Source organism: Mauremys mutica, chromosome 9 (assembly GCF_020497125.1).
Source record: "Mauremys mutica isolate MM-2020 ecotype Southern chromosome 9, ASM2049712v1, whole genome shotgun sequence".
Classification (NCBI taxonomy): domain Eukaryota; kingdom Metazoa; phylum Chordata; order Testudines; family Geoemydidae; genus Mauremys; species Mauremys mutica.
Window position 1 is genome coordinate 23,629,476 of NC_059080.1, and position 13,247 is coordinate 23,642,722.

Genomic DNA, 13,247 nt, shown 5'->3' on the forward strand with positions numbered 1-13,247 from the left:
AAGTAATATCTTTTATTGGACCAACTTCTGTTGGTGAGAGAGACAAACACAGGGCTCTTCTTCATCACCTGATTGGGGTTCATGGGTGCTACCATCATATAAAGTATCAAATTACCAACAGCAGCAATAATGGCCCAGACAGCTTTTTGAAACACCTTTGAAAACAATTTAAGTGGATAAAACTTCATGGGCAAATTTCACACTCATTTACAGCAATTGTGTTGTAGGGGGCAGGCCTTGGCCCTAGGTTTTAATTACCAGCTGGCAAAAGTAAATTGCAGCCCATTTATAGCCCCAACCCGGGGTCTTTATGACTTTACAGAAACTATGAAGTCAAGCGTCAGTAACTTTTGAAACCCATGAGAAGCTAGCCACTGATGCACAAATCTGGAATGAATTCCCCATCAACAGTTGGCATCTGAATTTATACACTCTGGATAAACAGTGAAAAGAACCAAAGGGATCAGCACTATTGATAACCTTCCACAGCCTTTTCCTTCTCCCTGGTTATCTATCACTATGTGTCTACTGTAAGCCTTTTGGTGGGTTTTTAAGAGCGCTCACTATATGGTTCCCTTTGAAGCTGTATTGGTCTGTTATGCCAGGGGTTACCAAGGGATCCCTGAGAACACATGTTACTGACACAATGGGCTGTACAAGTTTGAAAGGGATATTAATCTGTATTATTGCAAGCCCCTACATGCTTTAACATTATTTTGCCACATATATTTACATAGTGTATGTCAAGAGTTCCATCTAGTCAATGTGTTTGGATGACTTCACTCTCCTAGGGGTTTCCAGAAAAAAAATATTTTACTGCTGCAACAGACTATTAGCCAAAGAGCAGGAATTATGAAGTCTCAAACTGGAAAATTTCATGCTATGATTTGAAGTCTCCATGGGCTGCAACCCCATGCAACGATGAGGATGGATGGGAGCTGTATTGCCAAAGAATTCCATAGATTTTGTTGGACTCGTTGGCTGCATTTTGGCCAGCGATTGTCTATCAAGCCTTGCAGCCTACACCCTCTATTTCCCAGTGAGCAACAGTAGAAGGCTGACAGACAGCAGCTGAAGCACCTACTGAAAAATCTGTGAGAAGGATGAAAAAAGATCCCAAAATTGTTGTTTTATACCGTGGTGTAAAGATGCTAAACCCCAACCCCTAACCGCTCCCACCCACTGTACATCTTCAATGTACTTAGCAACTAATTCCTGAAGAGAGGAATCCATAACCCTGAACCAAAGAGTCCTTTAACAGAAGCAGATAGAGAGGGGGCATTATGGAGCCATTCAAATAACCTTGGTAATTCAAGTACTGTCAACAATCATCAGAGGCATCAGTTCAAGTCAGGTTGTCTCTTCAAAAGAAAATGCCATGTGTTCACAACTGGTTTGCCAGAGAAAACAGGCAAGCCTATCTGTGCTGCAAAGCCCAAGGAACTCCAGGTATGATGCACACACTGCCCAAATTCATAGGTGAGGAACAAAGTGGCTTAAGTTCTATGACTGATCAACATGTAAATTACATGCAGAAGGGAATAGCTAATAGGGTATGTAGAAAGGCGAGCAATGACCGAGAAAGGCTTGAGACTGGAGCATCAAATCCCTTTTTGATGGGCAGATGCAGTGGCTTTAAGTGAACCACCACTGGAATTCATTGGCACTGATGCTGGTGATCTCAGCAGAGGAGCCATGTCCGATCCAGGCCATGGAAAGTGAACTACTTTTCCCTGGCAGGGGTGCTTCCTGCAGATCAGCAGTACTCAAGGAATTGTGTGTGTGTGTGGCTGGGGGAAGCTCTCCTTGTATGTCCGTGGTATATCTGTTCTGTGGCTACAAAGAGGCTTTCCATCTCCAGAGGTGTCAATCCAGCACTTAAATTAATGAGCAATACTTTTTAAGGACTGGAATTGTGTACATCGCTGCTTCATACAACGGGGATGGAATGTACCTGTTATATAGATATTTATACTTGTACTTCCTCATAGAAGAAACAAGTCAGAATAGAAGGAAATGAAGCAGAACCTGCTGACTGTCAGTGGTTGCAGAGATATCTCTTATAGGGAATCCACTCACTTGCTTAGCTCCAGACTTCTGCTCCACTGGAGTCATCCTTAGCATCTTTGACTCCTTCTCATATTGGCAATAATATTTCACCCAAGATATGCCCAGTGCCCCTACAAAAACACAAAGATAGTCAAGAGTCAATAGAGAGCATGCATTAGTTTGATTGCCAACTCTTCGGGGCAGGAACTATGTTTTCCTGTGTGTCTATACAGCACCCGGCACAACAGGGCTCTGATCCTGATTGGGGCTCACAGGCATTACCACAATATAAATAATAAACAGTAATAATAATCGTCAAGTGCATCATTATATCCTGCAGCCTGAAACAGTGATGCACTTGACCATTATTATTACTGTTTATTATTTATATTGAGGTAATGCCTGTGAGCCCCAATCAGGATCAGAGCCCTGTTGTGCCGGGTGCTGTATAGACACACAGGAAAACATGGAGCTCTATTTGCAGCATTGCCAGTGACAGAAGCAGCAGTAACGAGGGAGGAAAGTAAGCAGTAGGTAAATGTTAGCACCAGCCTCCTCAGAAGGAAAGCTGATGAAAGGGCATTTGTGTGACTCTGACGTGGCAAACCAAACAGGACTGGCAAATCTAGGCCAAGAAGTACACAGGCAACATCCCGGGGGATGAGGGGTGGGCAATACGTTTGTTTTTAAATGGACACTACTGTTTTTTTCCTTACTGACAACTTTTTGTTGACAGAATAAACACAATAGCACATTAAAATATCATTTTACATCTACATTTATGTTACACCACAATTTAATTTTCCACTCTTCTTCCATTGTCTTAATTGAAGCACGCTGTTCCTGACATGCCTCAACTTTTTTCCCCCAAAAGAACCAATTGAACTATTTCAAATATCTTGTTTTTTTCTTTAACCAATTTATAAGAAACGAATTTAAAGGCAATAAATATAGTTCATTATCATGCAGGAATGTACAAAATTTCCTTGTGGTCTAAAATGACTGTGCATGCGTATGTGTGGTTTTTTTAAACACAAGACTCGTTGATAGTCTTCTATGAGCAGCCAATATTTGCCCTGTTTACATAAATATATCAAATGAGCCATTTATCGAACTGGCAGCCCCAACCCAATATCCTGCATAGTGGCTACCTTGTAGGAATCTGACCTGAGATTGCAGAGTTGTCATTGTTTGTGCTTATACACTTCTACCCCGATATAACGCTGTCCTCGGGAGCCAAAAAAATCTTACCGCGTTATAGGTGAAACCGCGTTATATCAAACTTGCTTTGATCTGCCAGAGCGCGCAGCCCCGTCCCCCCGGAGCGCTGCTTTACCGCGTTATATCTGAATTCGTGTTATATCAAATCGTGTTATATCAGGGTAGAGGTGTATAATTAACCCACTGCCACATGCACATACAAACAGTGACTGTCAGCAGGGGATTGAACCCCAGCCTTCAATACTGGCCCCGGTCAACTACTAGCGGTCAGTAAGTAACAGGCTTTTATCCTATCAACTAGAGACCAGATCATATACAATAGGTGGGAATATTACAACTCATGCAACAATTGGGGTCACTGTATGAACTGTCCGGAAGAAAGGCATGCGAGATGGAAGTGACACTTGCATTATAAATATTGGTGCATTACATACTTGCAGGTTGTGAATATGAACATCTGTAAGAACAAAGGAATGGAATGTGCTTTGGCCAACATGCTATATGTAACAGCTCTTCTGTCTTTCAGAGTACACGAACTACTATGTTTCAGACACATGAAGTGCCATGTTTCCACAGGAGCAGTGGCTAAACAAAATAACAGCTTATCTGTCTCAATTATGTCTGGAACTGAATTTTATTCTCTTTCTCACAATCCCAAAGGCAGAAGATACACCTAGGCCTTTTCATCTGTATGCCTGCCCCGGACATCTGCTCTTGCAACCCTTTTAATATATCAGATTGTTTATTTGGGTTAGGGTTAAGGTTACTAACACTCACTCAAACCCTCAACACTGCCAAAAGTGGGGTGAAAGAATATCTGGAGGGAATGGAAGGGGTTCAACACCCAGTGTCTCTATCAAATTAACATCAGGAGCTTGATATGGGCTTTCTCTGCAAAATATAATTTACAGCCTCAACTGAACTATTAGTGGATGTAGTATAATCTTGATAGAAAAGGAAAGAATAGAATAGATTTGGACTCCAGCACTTAAGACTCAAGCTTTAGACTCCAGCCACTGGATGAAGCAGCAAGTTAGAGACAGGGAGTGGTATTGCAGCCATTCTGTAGCTTAGACTGAGATAGATGGGCACTGAAACCTTTCTTATTAAGCAAGAGAATATTGATCAGGATACCAAGTTTATTCTGGTAACGAATGGCTAAATTTCAATTCTCCGAGCCTCAGTCTCATAAAATGGATTACTAAATCTCACCCAGACAGTCACCAGAGAAAAGGCAATTAGCATCTTGAAAACATGTCTCAGCCAAAAGATGGCATCTGTAACAGTGCCTGCCAGACCCACACCAAGACTGCACTGCATTTCCAGCTAGTTCTGGATCATGATCGGGTATGTAAGGCAGTAGGTACAAGGTGGATGGGAGATATGAACCCACTTGCTTCTGGCTCAGTGACTAGCATACCCAACAGCTAAGGCACACCCATACAAACATCCCCATGGCTATAATAGCTATACAAATAGACTCCTGGCTTCAAGCTGAATGAAGCTTAGAGTCGGATGCCAAACTAGGCAAGCATTACAACCTACAGCTGGACCCTACACTTGTTTAATGTATACACATGCGCACACAGGCCATTACATTTCTCCTGAGTGTACAGATAACCCTCTATGGTTGGCTTCCCGGGTAGCTTGCAGGTCAGAGGAGCTTCTTTCATCCTTTTCTTCAGGTCTTCCAACTCCTCTCGTGTGCTGGAAAAGTGATTCCTCGTCTGGTGAGAGAACAAAAGAATGATGCTTGAACATGGGCAAACAAATCTGGTAGCTGGCCCCCAAGTTTCCAATGGGCACTCAAAAACGCATTGTCAGCATGCACAAAATGCCACACATCCACTTTTGTGGGAATGATCAGTGGCACATTGAAAAGACGGCATCAAAAAATCCCAAGCCCTGAAGCTAGCAGAAAAGTTGGCCCATAATGGTCAGTGGCCAGGGTTGAACATCATATGCATGGAGCTGGCGACACGGTGGCTGAGGAACATGATGTGTCATGATCGAGGGTAGCTTTTTGTTCTTTAATATGAAGAGATCATAACAGAACATTTTAATGCCAGAAGGATGAGGCACCTGAACTCCTGCTTTGAGTTATCATTACAGAGTACACAGAGTACACTTGGGGCACTGGCTCAAGCCCTATGATAAAAATAATCATGCACATTAAGAATGTTTGCAAAGTTTTCATTTGCATTTCTACCATTTTGTTAATACAGAATCATGTCACCTCTCCAAATAAAATAAAAATCAATTATTTTTAACTCATGTAAAGCAATTCAAAGGGATTCAACAGCACACTGGGTTTAGCACATCCTTACAGCTCTTGTTCCTGAGGCTATGAATGTTGGCCATGTAAGGGTACAAATCTTTTTACGGTGTCATTAACCATTGCCACAGCTTACAAGGGCTGTGGTAGATTCTCCGTCACATGAAATCTTTAAAATCGGGATTGGATGCCTTTCTAAAGATATACCCTACCACAACCACAAGTCAATGGGTTTGATAGAGAAATTACTGAGTGAAATTCTGTGGGCTGTGTTATGCAGATTGTCAGGGTACGTCTACACTATGGGATTATTCTGAATGTACATAAACCGGTTTAGCAAAACAGATTGTATAAAATCGAGTGCGCGCGGCCACACTAAACACATTAAATCGGTGGTGTGCGTCCACGGTCCGAGGCTAGCATCGATTTCTGGAGCATTGCACTGTGGGTAGCTATTCCGTAGCTATCCCATAGTTCCCGCAGCCTCCCCCGCCCCTTGGAATTTCCGGGTTGAGATCCCAGTGCCTGATGGGGCAAAAATCATTGTCGCGGGTGGTTCTGGGTAAATGTCGTCAGTCACTCCTTCCTCTGGGAAAGCAACGGCAGACAAGCATTTCGCGCCTTTTTTCCCTGGATTGCCCTGGCAGATGCCATAGCATGGCAATCATGGAGCCTGTTTTGCCTTTTGTGACTGTCACCGTATGTGTACTAGATGCCGCTGACAGAGGCGATTCAGCAGCGCTACACAGCAGCATGCTTTTGCTTTTGCATGACAGCAGAGATGGTTACCAGCCATACTGTACCATCTACCATACCATAAATTGGTAATAAGATGATCATGGTTACCAGTCCTTTTGCACTGCACCATTTGCTGCTGTCATAAGTGCCCCTGGCTGAGATCAGCCAGGGGCGCAAAAGCCAAAATTGGGAATGACTCCCTGAGTCAATCCTTCCTTTTTGGTATCTAAAAATAGAATCAGTCCTGCCTAGAATTTGGGCAAGGGTACTAGAGAACCACTGTATCATAGAACCAGAGAACACAGCTGCTCTGTGTCAGATCCCGCAGAAATTATGAGCTGTATACTATTCACAGGGGGTGCTCCTGCAACAACCCCACCTGTTGATTCCGTTCTTCCCCCAGCCTTCCTGGGCTACTGTAGCATTGTCCCCCCACTTGTGTGATGAAGTAATAAAGAATGCAGGAATAAGACACAGTGACTTGTTAGTGAGAAATGAGTGGAAGGCAGCCTCCAGTTGCTATGATAGTCCAGATAGGACATTAAGGAGTGTGGAGGAGAGGAGCCCAGCATCCCACTGCTAGTCCAGGGGCAATTGAATCTTTTCTTTACACATGAAGGGTGGGGGCTGATGGAGCTCAGCCCCCTGTTGCTACGATGAAGACGGTTACCAGCCATACTGCACCATCTACCAGGAAAAATTAGGAGCAGGCGCCCTTGATCGACCTCACGGATGCTAGTCGGCATGGTTACCAGTCCTTTTGCACTGCCCCATGTGCCAATAGGCTGATGATGACGATGGATATCAGCCATATTGTACAATCAGCCACCCATGGCGGGGGGGGAGCAAGGATGTTGGTGTTGAGTGCTGCAGCATCCCGTCTATCTGCAGCATTCAGTAAAGATAGGGTGACATGTAAAAGAGTCAAGAGTAGATTGTTTTCCATTTCACTTCTGGCGGTGGGTGGGGGGGTGCATAAATTGCCGAGCTATGCCCTGACCCACCGCGGACATTGTGTTTGACCCTAGAAGCATTTGGAGCTCAGCCAAGAATGCAAATGCTTTTCGGAGACTGCAGGAACTGTGGGATAGCTTGAGTCCTCCAGTCCATGAGCGTCCATTTGATTCTTTGGCTTTCCGTTACGCTTGTCACGCAGCAGTGCGCTGAGTCCCTGCTATGGCATCTGTCTGGAGATTTTTTAAAAATGATTTTGAATTTCGTCTTCTGTAACGGAGCGCTGATAGAACAGATTTGCCTGCCCTTACAGCAATCACATCCGCATGGTCCATGCTGGAGCTCTTTCTTTATTTTGATTTTTAACTGCATCGCCACACGTGCTGATCGGAGCTCCACGCTGGGCAAACAGGAAATATTCAAAAGTTCGCGGGGCTTTTCCTGTCTACCTGGCCACTGCATCCGAGTTCAGATTGCTGTCCAGAGCGGTCAGTGGTGCACTGTGGGATACCACCCGGAGGCCAATACCGTCGATCTGCGGCCACACTAACCCTAATCCGATATGGTAATTCCGATATTAGCGCTACTCCTCTCGTTAGGGAGGAGTACAGAAATCGATTTAAAGAGCCCTTTATATCGATATAAAGGGCCTCTCAGTGTGGACGGGTGTGGCGTTAAATCGGTTTTACGCTCCTAAAACCGGTTTAAATGCTTAGTGTAGACCAGGCGTCAGAGTACATGATCACAGTAGTCCCTTCTGGCCTTAAATTTATGAAAAATACTGTAGTAGCATCTGTAGGCTGTTCTTGCTAGGAAGAAAGGAATTTATGGACAGAAGACATTTTTATGAAGGAAAGAGCATTTTTGTGCCCCTCCCAGAAAGCAGACAAGCGTTGTCCACCCTGCATGGGAAAGGTTTTTATGCCAGAGGCATTCAGATGCACCGCAGGACACAGAGCATGCATATGAGAGTGTGTGTGCAGCTGGACAGGAACTTACATTCTGTAGGCTGAGCTGAAGCTGCTGTTTATAAGGGAGGAAGTCCTGTGTAAGTTCGACTGTCAGGTTGTTGTATGTAAAGAGGCTGTGAAGAAAGGCCAGCACCTGCGCAGGAAGGAAAGATGATGGATTAGCCTTTGCGTTAAAGACAATAGTATTAAATCAGGCAAAAGGTGGCAAGAGAACAGTTTTAATTAAATCAAACAGTCAAACAGAATTATTAGCAGCCATAAAATAAAATATACATTCAGGTGAGAGGAACCCAATGCAGATTGAATTTGTACCCAGTGCTCTGACTGTGAAAGTATTAGGAATTGCTCAGGTAGTGATTTTTAAAAAAAGAAGTGTAATCTATACATATGCCTCATAGTATCACCTGATCATACAATGCTCATATTAGCTCAGACACAGGCCATATCCACACGTCCTACTCAGTTATGCTGTAAGCAGGATCGCAGAAAGAGGGGCATTGGTGGTGTTACCCATTTTCATTCTCCCACAATCCTGGGGGCAGATGGGGACGTAGTTCACTGGCCACAACAGCCCCCCAGAGCCATGAGACGTTTGTGCCACCACAAATGACAGTTATGATCCTATGGATGTGTATTGCCTGTCTCAGTAAAACACTACCAATAATGAAGATTGCATTGGAACAACAATGAATACACCATCGGTTCTATGGAGAGTCCCTCCTTATGTACACTTACCTAGAGGAGGTCCTGCTCCAGGGTACAGCTATTCATTCAACCAGCACAGTGAGCTGTGATCTACAGGCTCCCTGTTAAAGTGTTGAGCCTGCACCAGACAGGCCTGTACCACAGCAGGCAGCTGGGTCAGAAGGCATCTCTCCCTTTAGTGTCACTCTTCAAGGGCTACTACTTCTCACCATGTGCAAGGTGAATGGGGCAATCCTTAGCAAAATCTGTAGCAACCTCCAGAGTCTGGCTCGTTAGGCACATTTCACTTTTAGAGCTAAAAGAAGACCTCACTGTTCTTTATCTTCATGAAGCAGCAGCAAAGGTAGCGAAACAACAGATTGCTAACTCTGTACGTTTGGCTTTGCCTTATCATAGGGACCTACGTGGAATCGTTAGTAGGACAGGGTCCAATTTGACCATTTCCCACCCCTCCTTGCTCAGATGGGCAAGTCAATAAATGTCAGAGTGTGATGATAAAAAGGAGGCACTTACTGGCTCCACGATACTGAACTTCTTGCTCTCCTGCACTTCCTGGATCTGGTACACATACTCCAGGGACGACTCAAAGAAATTGTGTCTCTCTTTATTAACCTGTAAGTCAGCCTGCGTGAGAGGGGGGATGGAAAAAAAACCACATAAAAGAATAATAATTCTTTAGTGGTGTCTGTATATTTGCCTGCAAGTGATAGCTATTACTTCTCAAGCCACGAAAGAATCCAACCCAGGTTTTGAATGCTTTATGGGGACCATATCTGACTGGAACATTGGTCACATTTCCCATTAGAATTTCTCCTAGCTGCATCCCATATGCTCATATGAATTCAGAGCTTAGTGCCACTCTGCAAGGAATAAGGCTTTTTTTTTTTTTAAGGGCATTAGTTTTTGTGAAAGGTGCCAGACTGAGAGACCTGCAAACTGCAGTTCCCTATCTAACCACAGAACCAGTACAGCACAGGCACAGAGAATGCAAGTATAAGAGTGTCCCTGCTCACACACCCATGGAGCATTGACACCAGGTCTAAAAGCAGCAGGTCGCTTTGGCTTGAGCTAAAGACCAAATGAGTTAGCTGAGGCAGCAGCAGACTCAAATCTAGCCACTAGAGGGCCAGAGAGACATCTAGCCACTAGAGCAGGGGCGGGCAAACTTTTTGGCCTGAGGGCCCCATCAGGTTTTGGAAATTGTATAGAGGGCCGGTTAGGGGAGGGTGTGCCTCCCCAGCCAGGCGTGGCCCGCCCCCCATCCACTCTGATTTTTGCCCCCTAACAGCCCCCCGAACTCCTGCCCCATCCAACCCCCCCATTCCCTGACAGCCCCCCCCCCACGGGACCCCTGCCCCCTTTCCCCTGACCACCCCTGGAACCCCTGCCCCTGACTGCCCCCCATCACCTCATCCAACCCGGGCTCTGTAGCTGTGCTGCCCCAGGAGCTTGCAGCCCCGCCGCCCAGAGCGTTGCGCCAGTGGCGGGGCGAGCTGAGGCTGCAGGGGAGGGGGAATAGCAGGGGAGGGGCCATGGGCGAGTCTCCCAGGGCAGGAGGGTCTTGCAGGGCCGGATGTGGCCCGCAGGCCGTAGTTTGCCCACCTCTGCACTAGAGGGCCAGAGAGACATCAGTGTAAGCATGGATTACACCAGCTTCCCTAGACTGCCTTGTCAATGTGCTTCAAACTTGATCTGAAATGACTACCCCTGGAGTGAGAGAGAAATTGAGTCTTGATGGACCATTCCCATCAAAAGGAACGTTACTTAGATTTAATCTTTCATTACTGAAAGAGATGTGTATTGGACAGGAGTCCAATGTACCTGCTATTACTTCTTCTAGACTCCAAGAAACAGAAACTTTGAAGGAAAATTTCACACTTGCCTCCTGTAACTGGGACTCTTTCTTCTTAGACGATAAGTGCAAATGGCGATCCAGCATGGAATAAAACTTCTCACCGTCCTTCTCAAACTTTTTCTTTCTTTCCTAGAGATTGAAGAGTTGACACAGAATTGGATGGTGAGAATTAGTTTGGCCTCTTTAGGTAGGAACAATGCCACAGTGTCAAAATTCATTGTACAATATAATACTGATGTAAGCAGAATCAGGATGAGCTCTACCCTGACATCTGGGGAGTGCAGAAAGAAGTTTCGAGTATTCGCATTAGCATTTCAGTTATTTGCATTGGCACTCCCACCCCACTTAGTATACCACACAGCAGCCTGGGATAGTTATTTTCACAGCTGTGGGAGCCCCAATTTCGTTGTTATTGGGGCAGGAGCAATAAAATGTTGTCACCCCGATTAAGTAAATGAGGAACTACAAAACTGTCTTATGATAGAGGGTTTCATTATCAACTAAATAGCACTTGCTAGACAAGGGACATGGGTTCCAAAACCCAGTCAAGAGAGAGAGGCTGGGAACAGATATCTGTACTTGGTGGTGCAGGTTTCTTGTGTGAGCCAGAAGCACCAGTTCCACCTATGCCTCTCTTCACTGTGGAATGTCAGAGTTAATTTTTGATTCCCTTAAGAATCTAGATACAGGTTACTGAGCTGAACTCACTGGCACTGAGGCTCCCCTACTATGAGCTGGAATCACTAAGAGCTGAAATCACTGAAGAGCTGGACTTGCTGAGCTGAGAGCACTGATTACTGTGCTAATGAGTGGGGGAGCCTGAGGCAATACCATGGAGCAGAGCAGCTGGCAGAGTGGAGTGGAGCAGTTTGTGCAGCCACTGGGTGAGTGGAGCCAAGCAGCTTGCGAGAATGGCTGGAGTGGATCACAGGACAGCTGGTGGACCAGAGCAGCTGGCAGAGCGGAGCAGCCCACAGAGCAAGCGGAGCGGAGCTGAGCTGTTTGCGGGGACGACTAGTGGAAGCAGAACCCCACGAAGAGGCAGGGCAGATGGCCCCGAACCACGTAAGGTGCCCCTTTCTACCCAGGCTGAGGAGGGGGACCTCTGCAGAGAGACTCTTGAACTCTGGGGCTGCACTGACCCAGGACAGAGACTTTTGGATTGTGGGTGATTTGGGGGTTGCTGGACTCAAAGGCCCAGAGAGAAGGACACGGCCCAATTTGCTGGGGTGGGTCTTTGCTCACGGTTTGACCTATGAACTCTAGCTGAGGTATTTTCCCAATTTAATGCTTGTTGTTTATCTCATGTAATTAAACCTTTTCTGCTACACCAAGACTCTGTGCTTGCGAGAGGGGAAGTATTGCCTCCTCGAGGCGCCCAGGGGTGTGTGTAAGATTTTCCCAGGTCACTGGGTGGGGGCTCGAGCTGGTTTTGCATTATGTTGTGGGGGAAGGGACCTCTATGTATTGAACCCGGCCCTTGCTGCTATTGTTTCGGCCCGGCAGAAGGGTTACACTACCATGAAAAAAAATGATGGGCCCATCAAAGTCGGGGGCCACCTTATATTTTCTGTATCTATTTCTTCTTTCTCCAGCCAGTTCCATACACTGCGCTCAAATACACACAGTGACAGCTCTGGCAATATTTCACAGTACAGACACATTCAATATTTTCCATTATCATCGGCACAGCATAAGGCAGCCCTGCTGGAGAGGTTTCTTTCAATGAGCTTCCAATTTGTCGACTTCTTTGCTTTTAACTTGAAACTTATTAATGAGAGAAAACAAATATACACTGTTTGCTGATATTTTACCCATCTACAGATCAAACAAAAACTGGCTAAATGCTTTAATACCAAGGACACACCCAGAACAATTAAAGATTTATTAGGATTTCAGTGGTTTCCAGGTTTTGAAGCTTTTTGTACGTATTTGCATTCCAAGCTGTATCAAAGCTGAAGCAAAAGATTAAATAAAGTTTGGAAAGGGCTAACACGGGCCTTTGATTTCACTGTATATTTACTGTCTTTGTTGGAATCAGAGATTGCCAGCCTTGCCTTTCATAGCATATGTTAGTTACACTGTCTGAGTAGACCAGTTCAAAGGAGTGTTACAGCAAAAGACATCCATGTTGTCATGGTTATTGTGAGATCCTCAAAATCCTACTGAGAGTTTCATATACGTTGCCCATATCTTATTGATCGCTATTATATATTAAACACACACACACATATTGGTCAAGAAAGAAAGAAAGAAACCTTGACTGTGCATGAACTTAACAAATTTCTGAGTGGTAGTTGTGTTAGTCTGTATCAGCAAAAACAAAAACAAAAAAAACGAGGAATACTTGTGGCACCTTAGAGACTAACAAATTTTGTGGGCTAAAATAAATCCACTTCATCGGATGCATGCGGTGGAAAATACAGTAGTAAGATTTATATACACAGAGAACATGAAAAAAATGGATGTTGCCACACCA

At 45.0% G+C, this 13,247-nt stretch overlaps 1 protein-coding gene across 10 annotated transcripts in view; it reads right to left on the minus strand.

Annotated features, from left to right (window-relative positions):
• The window catches only part of OPHN1 (oligophrenin 1), a 127,936-nt gene that overhangs the window by 37,899 nt on the left and 76,790 nt on the right, over window positions 1-13,247 (minus strand). For all 10 annotated transcript variants that reach the window (XM_045029532.1, XM_045029536.1, XM_045029535.1 and 7 more), the window contains 5 exons: window positions 10,796-10,897; window positions 9,427-9,537; window positions 8,237-8,341; window positions 4,868-4,997; window positions 2,080-2,180 (listed from right to left, as the gene is read on the minus strand). In XM_045029532.1, the coding sequence (XP_044885467.1) occupies window positions 2,080-2,180; window positions 4,868-4,997; window positions 8,237-8,341; window positions 9,427-9,537; window positions 10,796-10,897 (549 nt within the window). The remainder of the gene's footprint in view (window positions 1-2,079; window positions 2,181-4,867; window positions 4,998-8,236; window positions 8,342-9,426; window positions 9,538-10,795; window positions 10,898-13,247) is intronic.